The 22853-nt window shown below is 47.8% G+C and overlaps 1 protein-coding gene across 1 annotated transcript in view; it reads left to right on the forward strand.

Annotated features, from left to right (window-relative positions):
* The window catches only part of LOC110500958 (ras-related protein Rab-21), a 34175-nt gene extending 13390 nt beyond the window's left edge, over positions 1–20785 (forward strand). The window contains exons 2-7 of the mRNA XM_036956610.1: positions 7713–7772; positions 9470–9577; positions 9893–9956; positions 13976–14030; positions 14329–14417; positions 18271–20785. Coding sequence (XP_036812505.1) covers positions 7713–7772; positions 9470–9577; positions 9893–9956; positions 13976–14030; positions 14329–14417; positions 18271–18413 — 519 coding nt within the window. The 3' untranslated portion in view covers positions 18414–20785. The remainder of the gene's footprint in view (positions 1–7712; positions 7773–9469; positions 9578–9892; positions 9957–13975; positions 14031–14328; positions 14418–18270) is intronic.
* The last annotated feature ends 2068 nt before the right edge of the window (positions 20786–22853 follow it).

Consider the following 22853-nt stretch of genomic DNA (forward strand, 5'->3'; position numbering starts at 1 on the left):
TAATGTCAGGTTGACAGGCTCTCATGATGTAATGGCAGGTATTAATGTCAGGTTGACAGTCCCTCATGATGTAATGGCAGGTTGACAGGCCCTCATGATGTAATGGGAGGTATTAATGTCAGGTTGACAGGCCCTCATGATGTAATGGCAAGTATTCATGTCAGGTTAACAGGCCCTCATGATGTAATGGGAGGTATTAATGTCAGGTTGACAGGCTCTCATGATGTAATGGGAGGTATTAATTTCAGGTTAACAGGCCCTCTAGATGTAATGGGAGGTATTAATGTCAGGTTGACAGGCTCTCATGATGTAATGTCAGGATGACAGGCCCTCATGATGTAATGGGAGGTATTAATGTCAGGTTAACAGGCTCTCATGATGTAATGGGAGGTATTAATGTCAGGTTGACAGGCCCTCATGATGTAATGGGAGGTTGACAGGCCCTCATGATGTAATGGGAGGTATTAATGTCAGGTTGACAGGCCCTCATGATGTAATGGGAGGTTTTAATGTCAGGTTAACAGGCTCTCATGATGTAATGTCAGGTATTAATGTCAGGTTGACAGGCCCTCATGATGTAATGTCAGGTTGACAGGCTCTCATGATGTAATGGGAGGTATTAATGTCAGGTTGACAGGCCCTCATGATGTAATGTCAGGTTGACAGGCTCTCATGATATAATGGGAGGTATTAATGTCAGGTTGACAGGCTCTCATGATGTAATGGCAGGTATTAATGTCAGGTTGACAGGCCCTCATGATGTAATGGCAGGTTGACAGGCCCTCATGATGTAATGGGAGGTATTAATGTCAGGTTAACAGGCCCTCATGATGTAATGGGAGGTTGACAGGCCCTCATGATGTAATGGGAGGTATTAATGTCAGGTTAACAGGCCCTCATGATGTAATGGGAGGTTGACAGGCCCTCATGATGTAATGGGAGGTATTCATGTCAGGTTAACAGGCCCTCATGATGTAATGGGAGGTATTAATGTCAGGTTGACAGGCCCTCATGATGTAATGGGAGGTATTAATGTCAGGTTAACAGTTCCTCATGATGTAATGGGAGGTATTAATGTCAGGTTAACAGGCCCTCATAATGTAATGGGAGGTTAACAGGCCCTCATGATGTAATGGGAGGTATTAATGTCAGGTTGACAGGCTCTCATGATGTAATGGGAGGTATTCATGTCAGGTTAACAGGCCCTCATGATGTAATGGGAGGTATTAATGTCAGGTTGACAGGCTCTCATGATGTAATGGGAGGTATTCATGTCAGGTTAACAGGCCCTCATGATGTAATGGGAGGTATTCATGTCAGGTTAACAGGCCCTCATGATGTAATGGGAGGTATTAATGTCAGGTTGACAGGCTCTCATGATGTAATAGGAGGTATTAATGTCAGGTTAACAGGCCCTCATGATGTAATGGGAGGTATTCATGTCAGGTTAACAGGCCCTCATGATGTAATGGGAGGTATTAATGTCAGGTTAACAGGCCCTCATGATGTAATGGGAGGTATTCATGTCAGGTTGACAGGCCCTCATGATGTAATGGGAGGTTTTAGGTGTCTGTTTACAGGCCTTTTACTTGGTGACTTCAAGGTGGTCGGTCAATAATGACCTCCGCAGAGAATGACTGCTAAGTGTGTTTTTATTGATCTGAGAGAGAGGCTGTGCCTTGGTACTGTACAGTCTATAGGTCTAATGGGCTGGGAAATGAAGATCAATCCTGACTGGAAATGAAGCTTTCATGTCCTGCTTTTCCATACGCGTCTATGTCTTCCACTCCATCGCGTTACATGAGCCATAATATCCATCTGATGAGGAAGAGCTGTGGTAAGGAAACAGTTCAAGGGGATTGGATCAGATTGTTGTAGGAGGTTAAACATCACTGTAGGAGGTTAAACATCGCTGTGGGAGGTTAAACATCGCTGTGGGAGGTTAAACATCGCTGTGGGAGGTTAAACATCGCTGTGGGAGGTTAAACATCGCTGTGGGAGGTTAAACATCGCTGTGGGAGGTTAAACATCGCTGTGGGAGGTTAAACATCGCTGTGGGAGGTTAAACATCGCTGTGGGAGGTTAAACTCGCTGTGGGAGGTTAAACATCGCTGTGGGAGGTTAAACTCGCTGTGGGAGGTTAAACATCGCTGTGGGAGGTTAAACATCGCTGTGGGAGGTTAAACATCGCTGTAGGAGGTTAAACATCGCTGTAGGAGGTTAAACATCGCTGTAGGAGGTTAAACATCGCTGTGGGAGGTTAAACATTGCTGTGGGAGGTTAAACATCGCTGTGGGAGGTTAAACATCGCTGTGGGAGGCTAAACATCGCTGTGGGAGGCTAAACATCGCTGTGGGAGGCTAAACATCGCTGTGGGAGGCTAAACATCGCTGTGGGAGGCTAAACATCGCTGTGGGAGGCTAAACATCGCTGTGGGAGGTTAAACATCGCTGTGGGAGGTTAAACATCGCTGTGGGAAGCTTGGACGTTGACCTGAGCTGACCCTGGGGATTGGATCAGATTGTTGTGGGAGGTTAAACATCGCTGTAGGAAGCTTGGACGTTGACCTGAGCTGACCCTGGGGATTGGATCAGATTGTTGTAGGAGGTTAAACATCGCTGTAGGAGGTTAAACATCGCTGTGGGGACGTTGACCTGCGCTGACCTTGGGGATTGGATCAGATTGTTGTAGGAGGTTAAACATCGCTGTAGGAAGCTTGGACGTTGACCTGAGCTGACCCTGGGGATTGGATCAGATTGTTGTAGGAGGTTAAACATCGCTGTAGGAAGCTTGGACGTTGACCTGAGCTGACCCTGGGGATTGGATCAGATTGTTGTAGGAGGTTAAACATCGCTGTAGGTTAAACATCGCTGTAGGAGGTTAAACATCGCTGTAGGAACCTTGGACGTTGACCTGAGCTGACCTTGTAGACTCCAGCTGCTGCGTGTACAGTAAAATAAGCAGACATGGGGGGGAGGCCCACAGCCTGGTCATCTGCCGACAGATCCACAGGCCCACAGCCTGGCCATCTGCCAACAGATCCACAGGCCCACAGCCTGGCCATCTGCCAACAGATCCACAGGCCCACAGCCTGGCCATCTGCCAACAGGCCCACAGCCTGGTCATCTGCCGACAGATCCACAGGCCCACAGCCTGGCCATCTGCCGACAGATCCACAGGCCCACAGCCTGGCCATCTGCCGACAGATCCACAGACTCATGAATGTGTTAAACCATCAATTTGACAGCGAGTTGAGGTCTGGTTCTGCTCCCTTGGAGAACAACTGTTTCTTTGGGTTGCTGTAGTCATTTATATCTGCTGTCTGAAAGGTCTCTGACTCACTTCCTCACCTCCCCCCTCTCCTTGTCTAGTTTGCTATAGGAGACCAATGCAAATTAAAGTCTGCCTGGAAGTTATTTATTTTCTATCTAGTTGTTAATAATATAACTAGGCAAGTCAGTTAAGAACAAATTCTTATTTACGATGACTACCTACACCGGCTGTGTCTCAACAAAGTACTGAGTAAAGGGTCTGAATACTTATGGAAATGTGATATATCTATTTTATATATATATATATATATATATATTTTTAAATATAAATTAGCAAAAAAAAACTGTTTTTGCTTTGTCATTATGGGGTATTGTGTGTAGATTGATGAGGGGGGGGAAAAAAACTATTTGATCAATTTTAGAATAAGTCTGTAACCCAACAGTATGGAAAAAGTCAAGCGGTCTGAATGCTTTCTGAATGCGCTGTATGTGATAGGACTACCATTTGTAAAACACAACAAGAAGAGCCGTGCTTACTGGGGTGTAACCATGTCGGCCTAACCGATGTGAAACGGCTAGCTAGTTAGCGGTGGTGCGCGTTAATAGCGTTTCAATCGGTGACGTCACTCGCTCTGAGACCAGGAAGTAGTTGTTCCCCTTTGCTCTGCAAGGGGCCGTGGCTTTTGTGGAGTGATGGGTAACGATGCTTCGAGGGTTGGCTGTTGTCTATGTGTGCAGAGGATCCCTGGTTCGAGCCCAGGTAGGGGCGAGGAGTGGGACAGAACATATACTGTGACATCGGCCCTCAATGGAATGTTATGAATGCCCATCCGTGTGTGAATGCTCATCCGTGTGTGAGGCCCATCCGTGTGTAAAAACAGGTCGTTGCATTGGCTTTATTAGTCCTGATTCCTGTGACTAATCAATCTGTCTTTTTAAACTCTGAATATCAGCTACCTGACTTTATCAGGAGGAGATATATCCTGAGTCTATTTTGTAATGTTGTTTACACAGCGAGAAATGCAGAAGGATTTTCTTTACAAAACTTGAAACCACTGATTTCTAAAAGTTTCAGTCTCGTTACTTTGTGGTCCATTTTATCTCCAGCCTGAAGGCTCCAGAAAATGCCACATACTCTTTCTACCGTATCCTATATCTGCTACATGATTGATTGTTTTTTTTTTTTGTTGTGGTGTTGGTGGAAAGCTGCAGCGACCGATCTCTCCAACAGCATGCTGGGAATGGACAAGATAAATATTTTATGCCCCTGCCTTTGACAAAGTGGGCACTTCTTATCACCGGGCGACATCAGCGCTCACCTAAAAAAGCCAATATGCCACTGGTTGAGAGAAATTGTCGTTGTTTTGGGGCAGAATTATGTGAGGTTTTATGTGTTGTTGGGGGATGCGTCTTGGTCAGTTGAGCTCAGAAAATGTCGCCCTTGTCAACCTGCCTAATCTTGCCTGATGAGAGGTCCGACCCTGGTCTCACCTCATCCCTATCTCTCTCTCTCTGTCAGAGCTCTTTGTGTCTCTCCCTCAGACCCCAATTCTCCCCAGGGCACTTTATTTATTCTTCTGTTAGTCTCCACCTCTTCAGAGCAGACAAAGGCTTTTTATTGGTCAGTCAGTCATCAATGGGCTGGTCCTGGCTGAGAGACCGAGGCTCCAGGCAGACAGCCAGGCCATTAGCTCTGCCCAGAGCCGACTATAGATCCTGGTCAGCTCTAGAAGCTAATGAGAGGATGCTGGGTAAAAACACCCTCCTGCTGGAGGAAAGGCTGTCTGTGATTGTGATGTTGTCTGAGTTCACACCTTTTTTTTTTTTCAACTTTCATTGTTAGTTTCTGTCTTGGAGGAGAACGAGATGCTTTGGAGGTTTAGTTGTGGGGCAGGGAGTCTGTCTTTATGCCCTCCTCCACCAAGGCACATTTTGAACATGTCTCTACCCTAACTGGGCATCTTGGATGCCTGGGTGAAGCGTGTGTAAATGGCCTGGTCTGTGTTGTCTCGTCTTACAGCTGCAGGAAGAAGAACCATAGCGACAGGTCAACATTTGAGAGGTGTTGCGTCATGTATGAACTGAACACTGATGGTCAATAATTGACCCTGGCTGTCCAACCTCACACAGTAGGCTTCGTCTTCAGACTACTTTCCCTGACATTCATTAGTTAGGAATCTGTATCCACATAAAAACTACATCTAAATGCTCCCAAATGTATTTAAAATGTTGGTTTTTTTTTACCCCTTTTTCTCCCCATTTTCGGGGTATCCAATTTAACCAGGGCCCGTGCCAATTGGTAGTTGGTCTTGTCCCATAGCTGCAACTCCCGTACGGACTCGGGAGAGGCGAAGGTTGAGAGCCGCGGGGCTTCCGAAACACGACCCCGCCAATCCGCACTTCCTCTTGACACAATGTTCGCTTAACCCCGAAGCCAGCCGCACCACTGTGTCGGAGGAAACACCGTACAGCTGACAACCATGCATCTCGCTATGCCGGCCACGAGGAGCGTGATGGGACGAGGACATCCCATGTGACCAAACCCTCCCCTAATCCGGATGACGCTGGGCCAATTGTGCGCCGCCTCATGGGTCTCCCGGGTCGCGGTCGGCTGCGACACAGCCTGGAATCGAGTGTTTTAACAAGACCCAGTAATCCCATCAGTATCCTCAGGTTTTCCTGGATTAGACTACGCGACTGAGCTGTTCTGCTGTACTATCTGGTTACCGTGGATACAGGGGTCTGAGTGGAATTCTAGAACCCTGCTGAGCAACACGTGATTGTGATCATGTGCTTGTGGACTGAGAGCGGTGATGCAATGTGTCCTCAGATAGCCTAGGAAATCTGGCTGGGCCTTAATGACATTAGCAGATGTTGTTGTATCTTCATGCTGTTTTGAGCTATTTTAAAACTCATTATCTGTTTCTCGCTGTTTCTCTCACTCTCTCCAACTGTCAGTTCTTGTAAAAATCTAAAGCTCCCGAGGCAGGCAGATGCTGAGATGTCAGTCTGAGAAAGAAATTAGGATCTCCTTTCTGGTAATCTTTCCTCTGACGGTCGGGTGAATTATAAAGTTACTGCCTAGCCTTTCCTGAGTAGAACTCCTATTCTGCCTTCATTTCTCATAAGAGCTCTTTTCATTATGGAATCCCTTTATGTCTTAATGAGGAAGAGAATGGAGAGATGATGATGTTACCGCAACAGAGAATTAGAAACCAGATCATTACTGTGGATGAGAACAGAATGACTTAACTTACTAAAGTTGTCAAAGTATATGGTGTAGTTCTTACATTACATGCAGAAGGAACGTGTTCCCCACCTGAACGGTGTTTCCAGGTAGATAACTGGGCTAAAAGGGGATGGTTTTCCAGGTAGATAACTGGGCTAAAAGGGGATGGTTTTTCCAGGTAGATAACTGGGCTAAAAGGGGATGGTTTTCCAGGTAGATAACTGGGCTAAAAGGGGATGGTTTTCCAGGTAGATAACTGGGCTAAAAGGGGATGGTTTTCCAGGTAGATAACTGGGCTAAAAGGGGATGGTTTTCCAGGTAGATAACTGGGCTAAAAGGGGATGGTTTTCCAGGTAGATAACTGGGCTAAAAGGGGATGGTTTTCCAGGTAGATAACTGGGCTAAAAGGGGATGGTTTTCCAGGTAGATAACTGGGCTAAAAGGGGATGGTTTTCCAGGTAGATAACTGGGCTAAAAGGGGATGGTTTTCCAGGTAGATAACTGGGCTAAAAGGGGATGGTTTTCCAGGTAGATAACTGGGCTAAAAGGGGATGGTTTTCCAAATGACACATCCACTGCCAGGTAAGACTTGGCAAGTTGGAGCCTGTCCCTGTTCACCAGGGCCCGTGGCACAGCTGACGCCTGTCCCTGTTCACCAGGGCCCGTGTCTCAGCTGACGTCTGTCCCTGTTCACCAGGGCCCGTGTCTCAGCTGACGTCTGTCCCTGTTCACCAGGGCCCGTGTCTCAGCTGACGCCTGTCCCTGTTCACCAGGGCCCGTGTCTCAGCTGACGTCTGTCCCTGTTCACCAGGGCCCGTGGCACAGCTGACGCCTGTCCCTGTTCACCAGGGCCCGTGTCTCAGCTGACGTCTGTCCCTGTTCACCAGGGCCCGTGTCTCAGCTGACGTCTGTCCCTGTTCACCAGGGCCCGTGTCTCAGCTGACGTCTGTCCCTTTTCACCAGGGCCCGTGGCACAGCTGATGTCTGTCCCTGTTCACCAGGGCCCGTGTCTCAGCTGATGTCTGTCCCTGTTCACCAGGGCCCGTGTCTCAGCTGATGTCTGTCCCTGTTCCTCCCTGAGTCGTACGTGTTTCTTCACAGCACCTTGTTGATAGGAGCTGAATCTAGTTAATACTGTGTCAGTTAAAACAGGGCCTGTTACTGTGTGTGTTTCTCCAGACACAAGACTTAATGTGTTTTGTCTCTTCCAGGCGTCCTTCCTCACCAAGAAGCTCAACATCACAGGGAAGAGGGTGAACCTGGCCATATGGGTAAGGCCTGCTCTCTCTCTCTCTCTCTCAGCGTGTCGGACACTCCTCTGGGTTTCAAATGGCATCCTGTTCTCTACATGGTGCACTGTTTTTGACCAGAGCTCATATGGGGAACAGGATGTAGATCCCTTCATCTGCTTTGACTTCCTGTTCCTCCTCGAAGAAATGATATGGTCCTGCAGTGATCTCTCTCTCTCTCTGTGTCCTATAACATATGGTCCTGCAGTGATCTCTCTCTCTCTCTCTCTGTCCTGTAACATATGGTCCTGCAGTGATCTCTCTCTGTCCTATAACATATGGTCCTGCAGTGATCTCTCTCTCTCTCTCTCTGTCCTGTAACATATGGTCCTGCAGTGATCTCTCTCTGTCCTATAACATATGGTCCTGCAGTGATCTCTCTCTGTCCTATAACATATGGTCCTGCAGTGATCTCTCTCTATCCTATAACATATGGTCCTGCAGTGATCTCTCTCTGTCCTATAACATATGGTCCTGCAGTGATCTCTCTCTGTCCTATAACATATGGTCCTGCAGTGATCTCTCTCTGTCCTATAACATATGGTCCTGCAGTGATCTCTCTCTCTCTCTCTCTGTCCTGTAACATATGGTCCTGCAGTGATCTCTCTCTGTCCTATAACATATGGTCCTGCAGTGATCTCTCTCTCTCTGTCCTGTAACATATGGTCCTGCAGTGATCTCTCTCTGTCCTATAACATATGGTCCTGCAGTGATCTCTCTCTGTCCTATAACATATGGTCCTGCAGTGATCTCTCTCTATCCTATAACATATGGTCCTGCAGTGATCTCTCTCTGTCCTATAACATATGGTCCTGCAGTGATCTCTCTCTGTCCTATAACATATGGTCCTGCAGTGATCTCTCTCTATCCTATAACATATGGTCCTGCAGTGATCTCTCCCTGTCCTATAACATATGGTCCTGCAGTGATCCCCCTGTCCTATAACATATGGTCCTGCAGTGATCTCTCTCTGTCCTATAACATATGGTCCTGCAGTGATCTCTCTCTCTCTCTCTCTGTCCTGTAACATATGGTCCTGCAGTGATCCCCCTGTCCTATAACATATGGTCCTGCAGTGATCTCTCTCTGTCCTATAACATATGGTCCTGCAGTGATCTCTCTCTGTCCTATAACATATGGTCCTGCAGTGATCTCTCCCTGTCCTATAACATATGGTCCTGCAGTGATCTCTCCCTGTCCTATAACATATGGTCCTGCAGTGATCTCCCTGTCCTATAACATATGGTCCTGCAGTGATCTCTCTCTGTCCTATAACATATGGTCCTGCAGTGATCTCTCCCTGTCCTATAACATATGGTCCTGCAGTGATCTCCCTGTCCTATAACATATGGTCCTGCAGTGATCTCTCTCTGTCCTATAACATATGGTCCTGCAGTGATCTCCCTGTCCTATAACATATGGTCCTGCCTCATTTGATGCAATAGGAACAGGAATTCGGCATCCATTCTGATTCGAGTCAGTCTGTTGCAGGCAGGGAGAGATGCATAATTTACATTATTTGGCTGAATCAGTCTGGCTTGCAGGTGTTTCTTCTTGGTGTGTAATGTTGTTCTCGCCACCAATCTGTAGCCAGTCACTGTTCCATGTCAAACAGTCTTTTTCCAGAGGCTTGAACAGTGGACTCTCTCTCTCTCTCTCTCTCTCTCTCTCTACCCCAGGATACAGCAGGTCAGGAGCGGTTCCACGCGTTAGGTCCCATCTACTACAGAGACTCCAACGGAGCCATATTGGTCTATGACATCACAGATGAGGACTCATTCCAGAAGGTAGCTATGATCTCCTCAGAGAGAACAGCGGAGAGCCGTGTCCCAAAGAGCACCCTATTCCCTATACAGTGCACTACATTTGACCAGGGCCCCATAGGGAAACGGGGTGCTATTAGGAACACGGCCTCTGGAGAGAAGAACATAATTTCAAAAATGAGTTACATAGAAATGTCAAGGTGTATTATTATGGAAAATGGTTTCTTTTGATTTACATATTCATATTTAATTTGCATCGGTGTCTCTGTGTTCTAATGGTGAAATGTTGTTTTCTTGAACTGTAAATCGATGTCGAAATGTAATGTTTTTGCTTTGTAGGTGAAAAACTGGGTGAAAGAATTGAGGAAAATGTTGGGGAACGAGATTTGTTTATGTATAGTAGGTAAGTTATTGCAGACCACAGCTAACTTTTCACTTTTCAACACTTGTTTTATTGTTTGTCTCATTTCACCCTGTAAATGGATCCATCTTGGGCAGGGTAGCCTAGTGGTTAGAGGTAGCCTAGTGGTTAGAGGTAGCCTAGTGGTTAGAGGTAGCCTAGTGGTTAGAGGTAGCCTAGTGGTTAGAGGTAGCCTAGTGGTTAGAGGTAGCCTAGTGGTTAGAGGTAGCCTAGTGGTTAGAGGTAGCCTAGTGGTTAGAGGTAGCCTAGTGGTTAGAGGTAGCCTAGTGGTTAGAGGTAGCCTAGTGGTTAGAGGTAGCCTAGTGGTTAGAGGTGGCCTAGTGGTTAGAGGTGGCCTAGTGGTTAGAGGTGGCCTAGTGGTTAGAGGTGGCCTAGTGGTTAGAGGTGGCCTAGTGGTTAGAGGTGGCCTAGTGGTTAGAGGTGGCCTAGTGGTTAGAGGTGGCCTAGTGGTTAGAGGTGGCCTAGTGGTTAGAGGTGGGGTGGCCTAGTGGTTAGAGGTGGGGTGGCCTAGTGGTTAGAGGTGGGGTGGCCTAGTGGTTAGAGGCGGGGTGGCCTAGTGGTTAGAGCGTTGGACTAGTAACCGAAAGGTTGCAAGTTCGATTCCCCGAGCTGACAGGGTACAAATCTGTCGTTCTGCCCCTGAACAGGCAGTTAACCCACTGTTCCTAGGCCGTCATTGTAAATAAGAATTTGTTCTTAACTGACTTGCCTAGTTAAATAAAGGTAAAATAAATAATTGTAAAAAGTGGCGCGGAGAATTTAGTTTAGTTACGGGGCCCTGCAATTAAATATAAATCCTAATAATTTCATTATAATTTTGCCAGGATGGAGGGAGTCTATTATATACACTGCTCAAAAAAATGAAGGGAACACTTAAACAACACAATGTAACTCCAAGTCTATCACACTTCTGTGAAATCAAACTGTCCACTTAGGAAGCAACACTGATTTGACAATACATTTCACATGCTGTTGTGCAAATGGAATAGACAACAGGTGGAAATTATAGGCAATTAGCAAGACACCCCCAATAAAGGAGTGGTTCTGCAGGTGCTGACCACAGATCACTTCTCAGTTCCTCTGCTTCCTGGCTGATGTTTTGGTCACTTTTGAATGCTGGCGGTGCTTTCACTCTAGTGGTAGCATGAGACGGAGTCTACAACCCACACAAGTGGCTCAGGTAGTGCAGCTCATCCAGGATGGCACATCAATGCGAGCTGTGGCAAGAAGGTTTGCTGTGTCTGTCAGCGTAGTTTCCAGAGCATGGAGGCGCTACCAGGAGACAGGCCAGTACATCAGGAGACGTGGAGGAAGCCGTAGGAGGGCAACAACCCAGCAGCAGGACCGCTACCTCCGCCTTTGTAGGAGGTAGCGGGAGGAGGAGCACTGCCAGAGCCCTTCAAAATGACCTCCAGCAGGCAACAAATGTGCATGTGTCTGCTCAAACTTGCAGACTCCATGAGGGTGGTATGATGGCCTGACGTCCACAGGTGGGGGTTGTGCTTACAGCCCAACACCGTGCAGGACGTTTGGCATTTGCCAGAGAACACCAAGATTGGCAAATTCGCCACTGGCGCCCTGTGCTCTTCACAGATGAAAGCAGGTTCACACTGAGCACATGTGACAGACGTGACAGAGTCTGGAGACGCGGTGGAGCACGTTCTGCTGCCTGCAACATCCTCCAGTAGGACCGGTTTGGTGGGTCAGTCATGGTGTGGGGTGGCATTTCTCTGGGCGGCCAGTGGTAGCCTGACTGCCATTAGGTACCGAGATGAGATCCTCAGACCCCTTGTGAGACCATATGCTGGTGCGGTTGGCCCTGGGTTCCTCCTAATGCAAGACAATACTAGACCTCATGTGGCTGGAGTATCAGCAGTTCCTGCAAGAGGAAGGCATTGATGCTATGGACTGGCCCGCCCGTTCCCCAGACCTGAATCGAGCACCAATTGAGCACATCTGGGACATCATGTCTCGCTCCATCCACCACAGACTGTCCAGGAGTTGGCGGATGCTTTAGTCCAGGTCTGGGAGGAGATCCCTCAGGAGACCATCCGCCACCTCATCAGGAGCATGCCCAGGCGTTGTAGGGAGGTCATACAGGCACGTGGAGGCCACACACACTACTGAGCCTCATTTTGACTTGTTTTAAGGACATTACATCAGTTGGATCAGCCTGTAGTGTGGTTTTCCACTTTAATTTTGAGTGGGACTCCAAATCCAGACCTCCATGGGTTGATAAATTTGATTTCCATTGATCATTTTTGTGTGATTTTTGTTGTCAGCACATTCAACTATGTAAAGAAAAAAGTATTTAATAAGAATATTTCATTCATTCAGATCTAGGATGTGTTATTTTAGTGTTCCCTTTATTTTTTTTGAGCAGTGTACTTTGTTTGTCTCTGATATTCTCTTGCCTCCAAATTTCAGTCACAGAAGACCAGCTGTCGGACAGCTAAATGTGCTTCAGACACATCCCGTTGCTCTCTCCCTCTGAAATGTCAAAGCCTACAACTTTCAACCCTGATGTTCAGTCTTCTCCGACCAGCAGCTAGGGAACCTTTTCAAATGCAGCACGAGTTGCACGGAGTAGATAATTGTTGACATTGTTGTGGTGACATCCTCCTCAATATTTATGTGATAGCGTAACTAGAGCCCGACACCCGTACGGGATTTGTGGTTCCGACACTGATTTTAGGGAGGCAAAAGTCACCGATTTTGATATTGGTTTTTAGATGTGGCATGAAAAACACACTTTTTCTCACAAATTGTGTTCTAAAGGTTTAACAGATACTCAAAATTGTGATTTCTTAACGAAAAATTAAAAATAACGCATAATTTAAGAACCTAGAGAGGAACCAGGCTCTGATGGGTGGCCAGTCCTCTTCTGGCTGTGCCTGGTGGAGATTATAACAGAACATGGCCAAGATGTTCAAATGTTCATAGATGACCTGCAGGGTCAGATGATAATAATAATAATAATAATAATCACATATTGGTCAACCGATTTTATGGGATCTCATCTTAACTAGACTAACTGCTATTTTAATAGTTTGTTTTCTCACAAAAATGAGGGGGGGGAATGACCCAATACTGAACAAAAATATTAACGCAACGATTTCAACAATTTTACTGAGTTTACTGATTTTACAGTTCATATAAGGAATTCGGTCAAATAAAATGAATGCATTAGTCCCTAATCTATGGATTTCACATGACTGGGCAGGGGTGCAGCCATAGGTTGACCTGGGAGGGCGTAGGCCCACCCACTTGGGAGCCGGGCCCATCCACTGAGCAATCAGAATAATTTTTTCCCCCAAAAGGGCTTTATTACAGACAGAAATTATGGTAGAGAAATTAACATTCAATCCCCTGGCAATGGCTTTGGTGCCAATTGCACGCTCCCTCAAAACTTAACTTCTGTGGCATTGTGTTGTGTGACAACTGCAATTATTTTTAGTGGCCCTTTATTGTCCCCAGCACAAGGTGCACCTATGTAATGAGCATGGCGTTTAATCGGCTTCTTGATATGCCACACCTGTCAGGTGGATGGATTATCTTGGAAAAGGAGAAATGTTCACTAACGGGAATGTAAAATACATTTGTGCACATCATTTGAGAGAAATAAACGTTTTGTCAGTATGGAACATTTCTGCATTATTTTATTTCAGCTGTTGAGACATGGGACCAACACTTTACATGTTGCATTTTATGTTTTTGTTCAGTGTGTGTACACACACACACACACACACACACACACACACACACACACACACATATGTGTGTGTGCAATTTGGTGTAATTGTGTGTGTGGTGGTCATTGACTTCATTGACACGAGTTAAACCAACGCTGTCACATGAGAGGGTTCTAACCTCCATGGTCTCTTCCTGGTTAAATAAAGTGTGCCTTCAATCTACTAGACGTACCGTTGGTGGTGCTAATGTTTTAAATATACACAGTATGTGGTCTCTAAACTAATACATCCTCTTTGTTCTTCTCTTAGGTAATAAAGTAGATCTGGAGAAGGAGAGACATGTATCGGTTGAAGAGGCAGAAGGGTTCGTTTTGTCACTCTTCTCCTGTAACTGTACCGTAGAGAGACCTTGTACAGCAGGCGGTGTTCAGTCTTATCAGCTTATGGTGCTGTACTGCTGTTGCAGTACCTTTTTCATAACGGTGTCTAAACATGAAGTCCACAGCCTTCTTTTTCTACGTGAACCTTGATGTAATTGAACGGTGATTTGGTCGGAATATTGATAACTAAACGCACATTTTGTCTGTGAGTGTTGACAATTCAATGGTGATTGGTTGTAACGGATCGGTCTGTGTTTCTCTGTGGATTCCTCTCCTCCACAGGTATGCAGAGTCGGTGGGGGCAAAACACTATCACACATCAGCCAAACTAAACAAGGGGATAGAAGAACTCTTCCTTGACTTGTGTAAAAGTAAGCAGCCGTTCTGTTACGGAATAGTGATGATGAATGTAATGGGACAAAAATAAAATACTTGAAACGATTATATTATAATGGAACAACTGGTAGGACTTTGATTTTTGTCGGTGGTACTTATGAATTTTGTAGATTGGACTTAAAGCTTTTTGTTTGTAGGATGTTTGGCTTTTCATGGTTGTAAGGACTTTCAGCTTTTGTTGGCAGGACTTTGTCTCCCCACAGTACTGACTCTCCCTCTCGTCTCCCTTTTGTTGGTAGGACTTTGTCTCCCCACAGTACTGACTCTCCCTCTCGTCTCCCTTTTGTTGGCAGGACGTTGTCTCCCCACAGTACTGACTCTCCCTCGTCTCCCTTTTGTTGGTAGGACGTTGTCTCCCCACAGTACTGACTCTCCCTCTCGTCTCCCTTTTGTTGGTAGGACGTTGTCTCCCCACAGTACTGACTCTCCCTCGTCTCCCTTTTGTTGGCAGGACGTTGTCTCCCCACAGTACTGACTCTCCCTCGTCTCCCTTTTGTTGGCAGGACTTTGTCTCCCCACAGTACTGACTCTCCCTCGTCTCCCTTTTGTTGGCAGGACGTTGTCTCCCCACAGTACTGACTCTCCCTCTCGTCTCCCTTTTGTTGGCAGGACTTTGTCTCCCCACAGTACTGACTCTCCCTCTCGTCTCCCTTTTGTTGGCAGGACGTTGTCTCCCCACAGTACTGACTCTCTCCCTCGTCTCCCTTTTGTTGGCAGGACGTTGTCTCCCCACAGTACTGACTCTCCCTCTCGTCTCCCTTTTGTTGGCAGGACGTTGTCTCCCCACAGTACTGACTCTCCCTTGTCTCCCTTTTGTTGGCAGGACTTTGTCTCCCCACAGTACTGACTCTCCCTCGTCTCCCTTTTGTTGGTAGGACGTTGTCTCCCCACAGTACTGACTCTCCCTCGTCTCCCTTTTGTTGGCAGGACGTTGTCTCCCCACAGTACTGACTCTCCCTCGTCTCCCTTTTGTTGGTAGGACATTGTCTCCCCACAGTACTGACTCTCCCTCGTCTCCCTTTTGTTGGCAGGACGTTGTCTCCCCACAGTACTGACTCTCCCTCTCGTCTCCCTTTTGTTGGTAGGACGTTGTCTCCCCACAGTACTGACTCTCCCTCGTCTCCCTTTTGTTGGTAGGACGTTGTCTCCCCACAGTACTGACTCTCCCTCTCGTCTCCCTTTTGTTGGCAGGACTTTGTCTCCCCACAGTACTGACTCTCCCTCTCGTCTCCCTTTTGTTGGCAGGACTTTGTCTCCCCACAGTACTGACTCTCCCTCGTCTCCCTTTTGTTGGTAGGACTTTGTCTCCCCACAGTACTGACTCTCCCTCTCGTCTCCCTTTTGTTGGCAGGACTTTGTCTCCCCACAGTACTGACTCTCCCTCGTCTCCCTTTTGTTGGCAGGACGTTGTCTCCCCACAGTACTGACTCTCCCTCTCGTCTCCCTTTTGTTGGTAGGACGTTGTCTCCCCACAGTACTGACTCTCCCTCGTCTCCCTTTTGTTGGCAGGACGTTGTCTCCCCACAGTACTGACTCTCCCTCTCGTCTCCCTTTTGTTGGCAGGACGTTGTCTCCCCACAGTACTGACTCTCCATCTCGTCTCCCTTTTGTTGGTAGGACGTTGTCTCCCCACAGTACTGACTCTCCCTCTCGTCTCCCTTTTGTTGGCAGGACGTTGTCTCCCCACAGTACTGACTCTCCCTCTCGTCTCCCTTTTGTTGGTAGGACGTTGTCTCCCCACAGTACTGACTCTCCCTCTCGTCTCCCTTTTGTTGGTAGGACGTTGTCTCCCCACAGTACTGACTCTCCATCTCGTCTCCCTTTTGTTGGTAGGACGTTGTCTCCCCACAGTACTGACTCTCCCTCGTCTCCCTTTTGTTGGCAGGACGTTGTCTCCCCACAGTACTGACTCTCCCTCGTCTCCCTTTTGTTGGCAGGACGTTGTCTCCCCACAGTACTGACTCTCCATCTCGTCTCCCTTTTGTTGGCAGGACTTTGTCTCCCCACAGTACTGACTCTCCATCTCGTCTCCCTTTTGTTGGCAGGACGTTGTCTCCCCACAGTACTGACTCTCCCTCGTCTCCCTTTTGTTGGCAGGACGTTGTCTCCCCACAGTACTGACTCTCCCTCTCGTCTCCCTTTTGTTGGCAGGACGTTGTCTCCCCACAGTACTGACTCTCCCTCTCGTCTCCCTTTTGTTGGCAGGACGTTGTCTCCCCACAGTACTGACTCTCCCTCTCGTCTCCCTTTTGTTGGCAGGACTTTGTCTCCCCACAGTACTGACTCTCCCTCTCGTCTCCCTTTTGTTGGCAGGACGTTGTCTCCCCACAGTACTGACTCTCCCTCTCGTCTCCCTTTTGTTGGCAGGACGTTGTCTCCCCACAGTACTGACTCTCCCTCTCGTCTCCCTTTTGTTGGCAGGACGTTGTCTCCCCACAGTACTGACTCTCCCTCGTCTCCCTTTTGTTGGCAGGACTTTGTCTCCCCACAGTACTGACTCTCCCTCTCGTCTCCCTTTTGTTGGCAGGACGTTGTCTCCCCACAGTACTGACTCTCCCTCTCGTCTCCCTTTTGTTGGCAGGACGTTGTCTCCCCACAGTACTGACTCTCCCTCTCGTCTCCCTTTTGTTGGCAGGACGTTGTCTCCCCACAGTACTGACTCTCCCTCGTCTCCCTTTTGTTGGCAGGACTTTGTCTCCCCACAGTACTGACTCTCCCTCGTCTCCCTTTTGTTGGCAGGACTTTGTCTCCCCACAGTACTGACTCTCCCTCGTCTCCCTTTTGTTGGCAGGACTTTGTCTCCCCACAGTACTGACTCTCCCTCGTCTCCCTTTTGTTGGCAGGACTTTGTCTCCCCACAGTACTGACTCTCCCTCGTCTCCCTTTTGTTGGCAGGACTTTGTCTCCCCACAGTACTGACTCTCCCTCGTCTCCCTTTTGTTGGCAGGACTTTGTCTCCCCACAGTACTGACTCTCCCTCGTCTCCCTTTTGTTGGCAGGACGTTGTCTCCCCACAGTACTGACTCTCCCTCGTCTCCCTTTTGTTGGCAGGACTTTGTCTCCCCACAGTACTGACTCTCCCTCGTCTCCCTTTTGTTGGCAGGACTTTGTCTCCCCACAGTACTGACTCTCCCTCGTCTCCCTTTTGTTGGCAGGACTTTGTCTCCCCACAGTACTGACTCTCCCTCTCGTCTCCCTTTTGTTGGCAGGACTTTGTCTCCCCACAGTACTGACTCTCCCTCGTCTCCCTTTTGTTGGCAGGACTTTGTCTCCCCACAGTACTGACTCTCCCTCTCGTCTCCCTTTTGTTGGCAGGACGTTGTCTCCCCACAGTACTGACTCTCCCTCGTCTCCCTTTTGTTGGCAGGGCTTTGTCTCCCCACAGTACTGACTCTCCCTCTCGTCTCCCTTTTGTTGGCAGGACGTTGTCTCCCCACAGTACTGACTCTCCCTCGTCTCCCTTTTGTTGGCAGGACTTTGTCTCCCCACAGTACTGACTCTCCCTCGTCTCCCTTTTGTTGGCAGGACTTTGTCTCCCCACAGTACTGACTCTCCCTCGTCTCCCTTTTGTTGGCAGGACTTTGTCTCCCCACAGTACTGACTCTCCCTCGTCTCCCTTTTGTTGGCAGGACTTTGTCTCCCCACAGTACTGACTCTCCCTCGTCTCCCTTTTGTTGGCAGGACTTTGTCTCCCCACAGTACTGACTCTCCCTCGTCTCCCTTTTGTTGGCAGGACTTTGTCTCCCCACAGTACTGACTCTCCCTCGTCTCCCTTTTGTTGGCAGGACTTTGTCTCCCCACAGTACTGACTCTCCCTCTTGTTGACAGGAATGATGGAGACGGCCCAAGCAGAGGAGAGGGCGAAGGGTAACGGAGCCAGCCAGTCAACGACATCACGAAGGGGGGTACAGATCGTGGACGATGACCCTCAAGCCGCCACGGCCGCAGGGGGCTGCTGCTCATCCGCTTAACCCCCCACCCCCTAACTTACCTCTCCACGTCCCAACCCCCCCCCCACCTCCACATCCCAACTTACCCCATCCTCCCCCTTCCCCCCCCTTAAGCAACCAGGACTGTTGCCTCCCCTCTCATCTCCCTCCTTATGACATGAAGACTGCTGTTCTCCCTCTGAGTCATCATCCACTTTACTCACTACACTTCTCCCTCTATGGAACAATGTGCTTATATACCATTCTTTACACTGTAATATTCATTCATTGGCCCCCCCTCCTGACCCATCCATATGAGACCTCTGACACCCCCTCCTGACCCATCCATATGAGACCTCTGACACCCCCTCCTGACCCATCCATATGAGACTTCTGACCCCCCCTCCTGACACCCCCTCCTGACTCATCCATATGAGACTTCTGACCCCCCCTCCTGACCCATCCATATGAGACTTCTGACCCCCCCTCCTGACACCCCCTCCTGACCCATCCATATGGGACCTCTGACACCCCTCCTGACACCCCCTCCTGACCCATCCATATGAGACCTCTGACCCCCCCCCCCCCCCTCCTGACCCATCCATATGAGACCTCTGACACCCCCTCCTGACCCATCCATATGAGACCTTTGAGTGATGAAGAGAACATGGAAGGAATGAATCTGCCTCTCCTCTGTCTTTCTACAAACTAGCAGATGGACTTCTAACACACTAGTGTGAAATACACACTCACACACTGTCCCCACCTCTCTCAAATGAACACAAACCAACAGACCGTACTAAATTATAAATCATAAACACTCATACCCCAGATGCGAGGATAATGTGCATGACGGGGTGATCCGTCTCTGAAGGCTTCATTTTGTTTCACTTTAGAGAGAGAAGAAATGAAAAACCTGATCTTTCTTTATTGTTGATAAACTAAAGTACATGTTGTATGGACATGTGTCCAAGCCCTTGGTACTGCTTCTTCTTCTGTGGTGGTGAAGTGGTGAAAGCCCTCTGATTCCATCATCTAGCTCTTTTCTTGGCCTGTCTTCATAAAGCTTCTCGGTAGGAGTCCCACCTGTGTTCTTTAAGCCTCTCGGTAGGAGTCCCACCTGTGTTCTCTAAGCTTCTCGGTAGGAGTCCCACCTGTGTTCTCTAAGCCTCTCGGTAGGAGTCCCACCTGTGTTCTTTAAGCCTCTCGGTAGGAGTCCCACCTGTGTTCTCTAAGCCTCTCGGTAGGAGTCCCACCTGTGTTCTCTAAGCCTCTCGGTAGGAGTCCCACCTGTGTTCTCTAAGCCTCTCGGTAGGAGTCCCACCTGTGTTCTCTAAGCCTCTCGGTAGGAGTCCCACCTGTGTTCTCTAAGCCTCTCGGTAGGAGTCCCACCTGTGTTCTCTAAGCCTCTCGGTAGGAGTCCCACCTGTGTTCTCTAAGCTTCTCGGTAGGAGTCCCACCTGTGTTCTCTAAGCCTCTCGGTAGGAGTCCCACCTGTGTTCTTGAAGCTTCTCGGTAGGAGTCCCACCTGTGTTCATAAAGCCTCTCGGTAGGAGTCCCACCTGTGTTCTCTAAGCCTCTCGGTAGGAGTCCCACCTGTGTTCTCTAAGCCTCTCGGTAGGAGTCCCACCTGTGTTCTCTAAGCCTCTCGGTAGGAGTCCCACCTGTGTTCTCTAAGCCTCTCGGTAGGAGTCCCACCTGTGTTCTCTAAGCCTCTCGGTAGGAGTCCCACCTGTGTTCTCTAAGCCTCTCGGTAGGAGTCCCACCTGTGTTCTCTAAGCCTCTCGGTAGGAGTCCCACCTGTGTTCTCTAAGCTTCTCGGTAGGAGTCCCACCTGTGTTCTCTAAGCCTCTCGGTAGGAGTCCCACCTGTGTTCTTGAAGCTTCTCGGTAGGAGTCCCACCTGTATTCATAAAGCCTCTCGGTAGGAGTCCCACCTGTGTTCTCTAAGCCTCTCGGTAGGAGTCCCACCTGTCTCTGTAACCTTGTTGATTTAAGTTCTAAAAGACTAAACTGATCCTAGATCAGCATTTCTGCTCTGAGACTCTTTATGAATACAGGCATTGTGCTTTTTCAACAACAACAACAGAAAAATGGCAGTTCTCTCTTCCCCCTCCTCTCTCTTGGTCTTTCTCTCTGATTTAAAATGCAGGTGTTTTGCACTGACCCGTCACTACCAATGCTTTTGTTATACTGAGTTTTCTTCCTGTTTGCCGAGTTGCTCTGTGAAAAATGTAAATGACACACAAAAAAAATACATTGTTAAAAAAACAACCCAAAAAAAACCGTATGAACAACGTTGGATGTTTTATCTGCTTTTTACAAGCTTTGGGGAAACGATACGCAGGTGTAGAAAAGTGTACAATAGTCTTGTTTAATGATTGTAAAATGAAATAACAATTGTGGATGAAAGCACACTTTCTGGAATTGTAATTTTTTTTAAACTGCTAGTGTCGTGTGTTTTGTAATAGAACAATTATAACTATTTACAACACATAGGTGTCAAATACATTGTCATTTATTTTTAATGAAACAAATTGAAGCTTCGCTTCACATCCTCCAACCGTTTTGAACTTAGACTCAAACATATTCAGAATACATACGGTTCGGTCGTCACGCACTGCTTCTGATTTGGAGGAGGACATGTTCTACTGCTTCTGATTGGAGGAGGACATGTTCTACTGCTTCTGATTGGAGGAGGACATGTTCTACTGCTTCTGATTGGAGGAGGACATGTTCTACTGCTTCTGATTGGAGGAGGACATGTTCTACTGCTTCTGATTGGAGGAGGACATGTTCTACTGCTTCTGATTGGAGGAGGACATGTTCTACTGCTTCTGATTGGAGGAGGACATGTTGTAAAAGTGTAACTTCTTGAGTCGATACCAACGGCGCCGGCTCCACCAAGAGGAGACCTACGGGGAGGGAGACTTCATTCCAGATCTCATGTTATTTAATTACATGTCTATGGTGGATTTCTGCAGGGAAACGGGGAGAGATTCATGATTGGTCTTTACTCTACAGACCTGGGTTCAAAGACTATTCAACAATGTTTGCTTGTGCCAGAAACGCAGGGTTTACACTTTTAGTTCCAAACTCAGTCACAGCTGAAGTATTGGTAATGATATGGAATAGTGTTGGTAATGATATCGTATAGTGTTTGAACCCAGGTGTGCTACTCTGCCCTGGTTTATTCTGCACCAGGATGAAAAGCTTAATTTCGTTTGCTGACTGGTTAAACCCAGTCACTACAGCCTCTGGTCTCCGTAAGAATTAACCATATGGTGCTGATTGGTTAAACCCAGGTCACTACAGCCTCTGGTCTCCGAAAGCCTTAACAATACAGTGACCAGGTAGACCTACATACTGTATCCACCTCTCCAAACCCTGTTCCTGGAGATCTACTGTCCTGTAGGTTTTCACTTCAACCCTGTTCCTAGAGATCTACTGTCCTGTAGGTTTTCACTCCAACCCTGTTCCTGGAGATCTACTGTCCTGTAGGTTTTCACTTCAACCCTGTCCCTGGAGATCTACTGTCCTGTAGGTTTTCACTCCAACCCTGTTCCTGGAGATCTACTGTCCTGTAGGTTTTCACTCCAACCCTGTTCCTGGAGATCTACTGTCCTGTAGGTTTTCACTCCAAACCCTGTTCCTGGAGATCTACTGTCCTGTAGGTTTTCACTCCAACCCTGTTCCTGGAGATCTACTGTCCTGTAGGTTTTCTCAAACCCTGTTCCTGGAGATCTACTGTCCTGTAGGTTTTCACTCCAACCCTGTTTCTGGCGATCTACTGTCCTGTAGGTTTTCACTCCAACCCTGTTTCTGGCGATCTACTGTCCTGTAGGTTTTCTCCAACCATAATCTAGCACACCTGATTATAATAATTAGCTGGTTGATAAACTGAATCAGGTTAGTTACAACTGGGGTTGAAAGGAAATGCTACTGGAGGGTAGGTCTCCGGGAACAGGGTTGGACAGCCCTGCCCTACACATTTGACAAGCTCAGTCTTCAATGAAGCAGTCTTCATGGTTTGGGTTGTTCTAGAGGCTGGGTTGTTCCCGAGTGGTGCAGCATCTCCATGCAAGAGGCATCACTACAGTCACCGGTTTGTATCCAGGCTGTATTACATCCGGCCATGATTGGGAGTCCCACAGGGCGAGGCATAATTGGCCCAGCGTTGTCCGGGTTTGGCCAGGGTAGGCCCGTCATTGTAAATAAGAATTTGTTCTCAACTGACTTGCCTAGTTAAATAAAGGTTAAATAAAAAATGCAATAAATGTGGAAGTCTACCTAAATATCAATTTACACCACTCAGATATTACCCATGTTATTTAAACAATACGAATGGGCGATTCTGCTGACCTATTGAGATACTTTTGTGTGTATATAGTGAATCCCCTTAAAATGAGTGGATTCGGCTATTTCAGCCCCACCTGTTGCTGACAGGTGTATAACACCGATCACACAGCCATGTAATCTCATT

Source organism: Oncorhynchus mykiss, chromosome 21 (assembly GCF_013265735.2).
Source record: "Oncorhynchus mykiss isolate Arlee chromosome 21, USDA_OmykA_1.1, whole genome shotgun sequence".
In the NCBI taxonomy this organism is placed as follows: domain Eukaryota; kingdom Metazoa; phylum Chordata; class Actinopteri; order Salmoniformes; family Salmonidae; genus Oncorhynchus; species Oncorhynchus mykiss.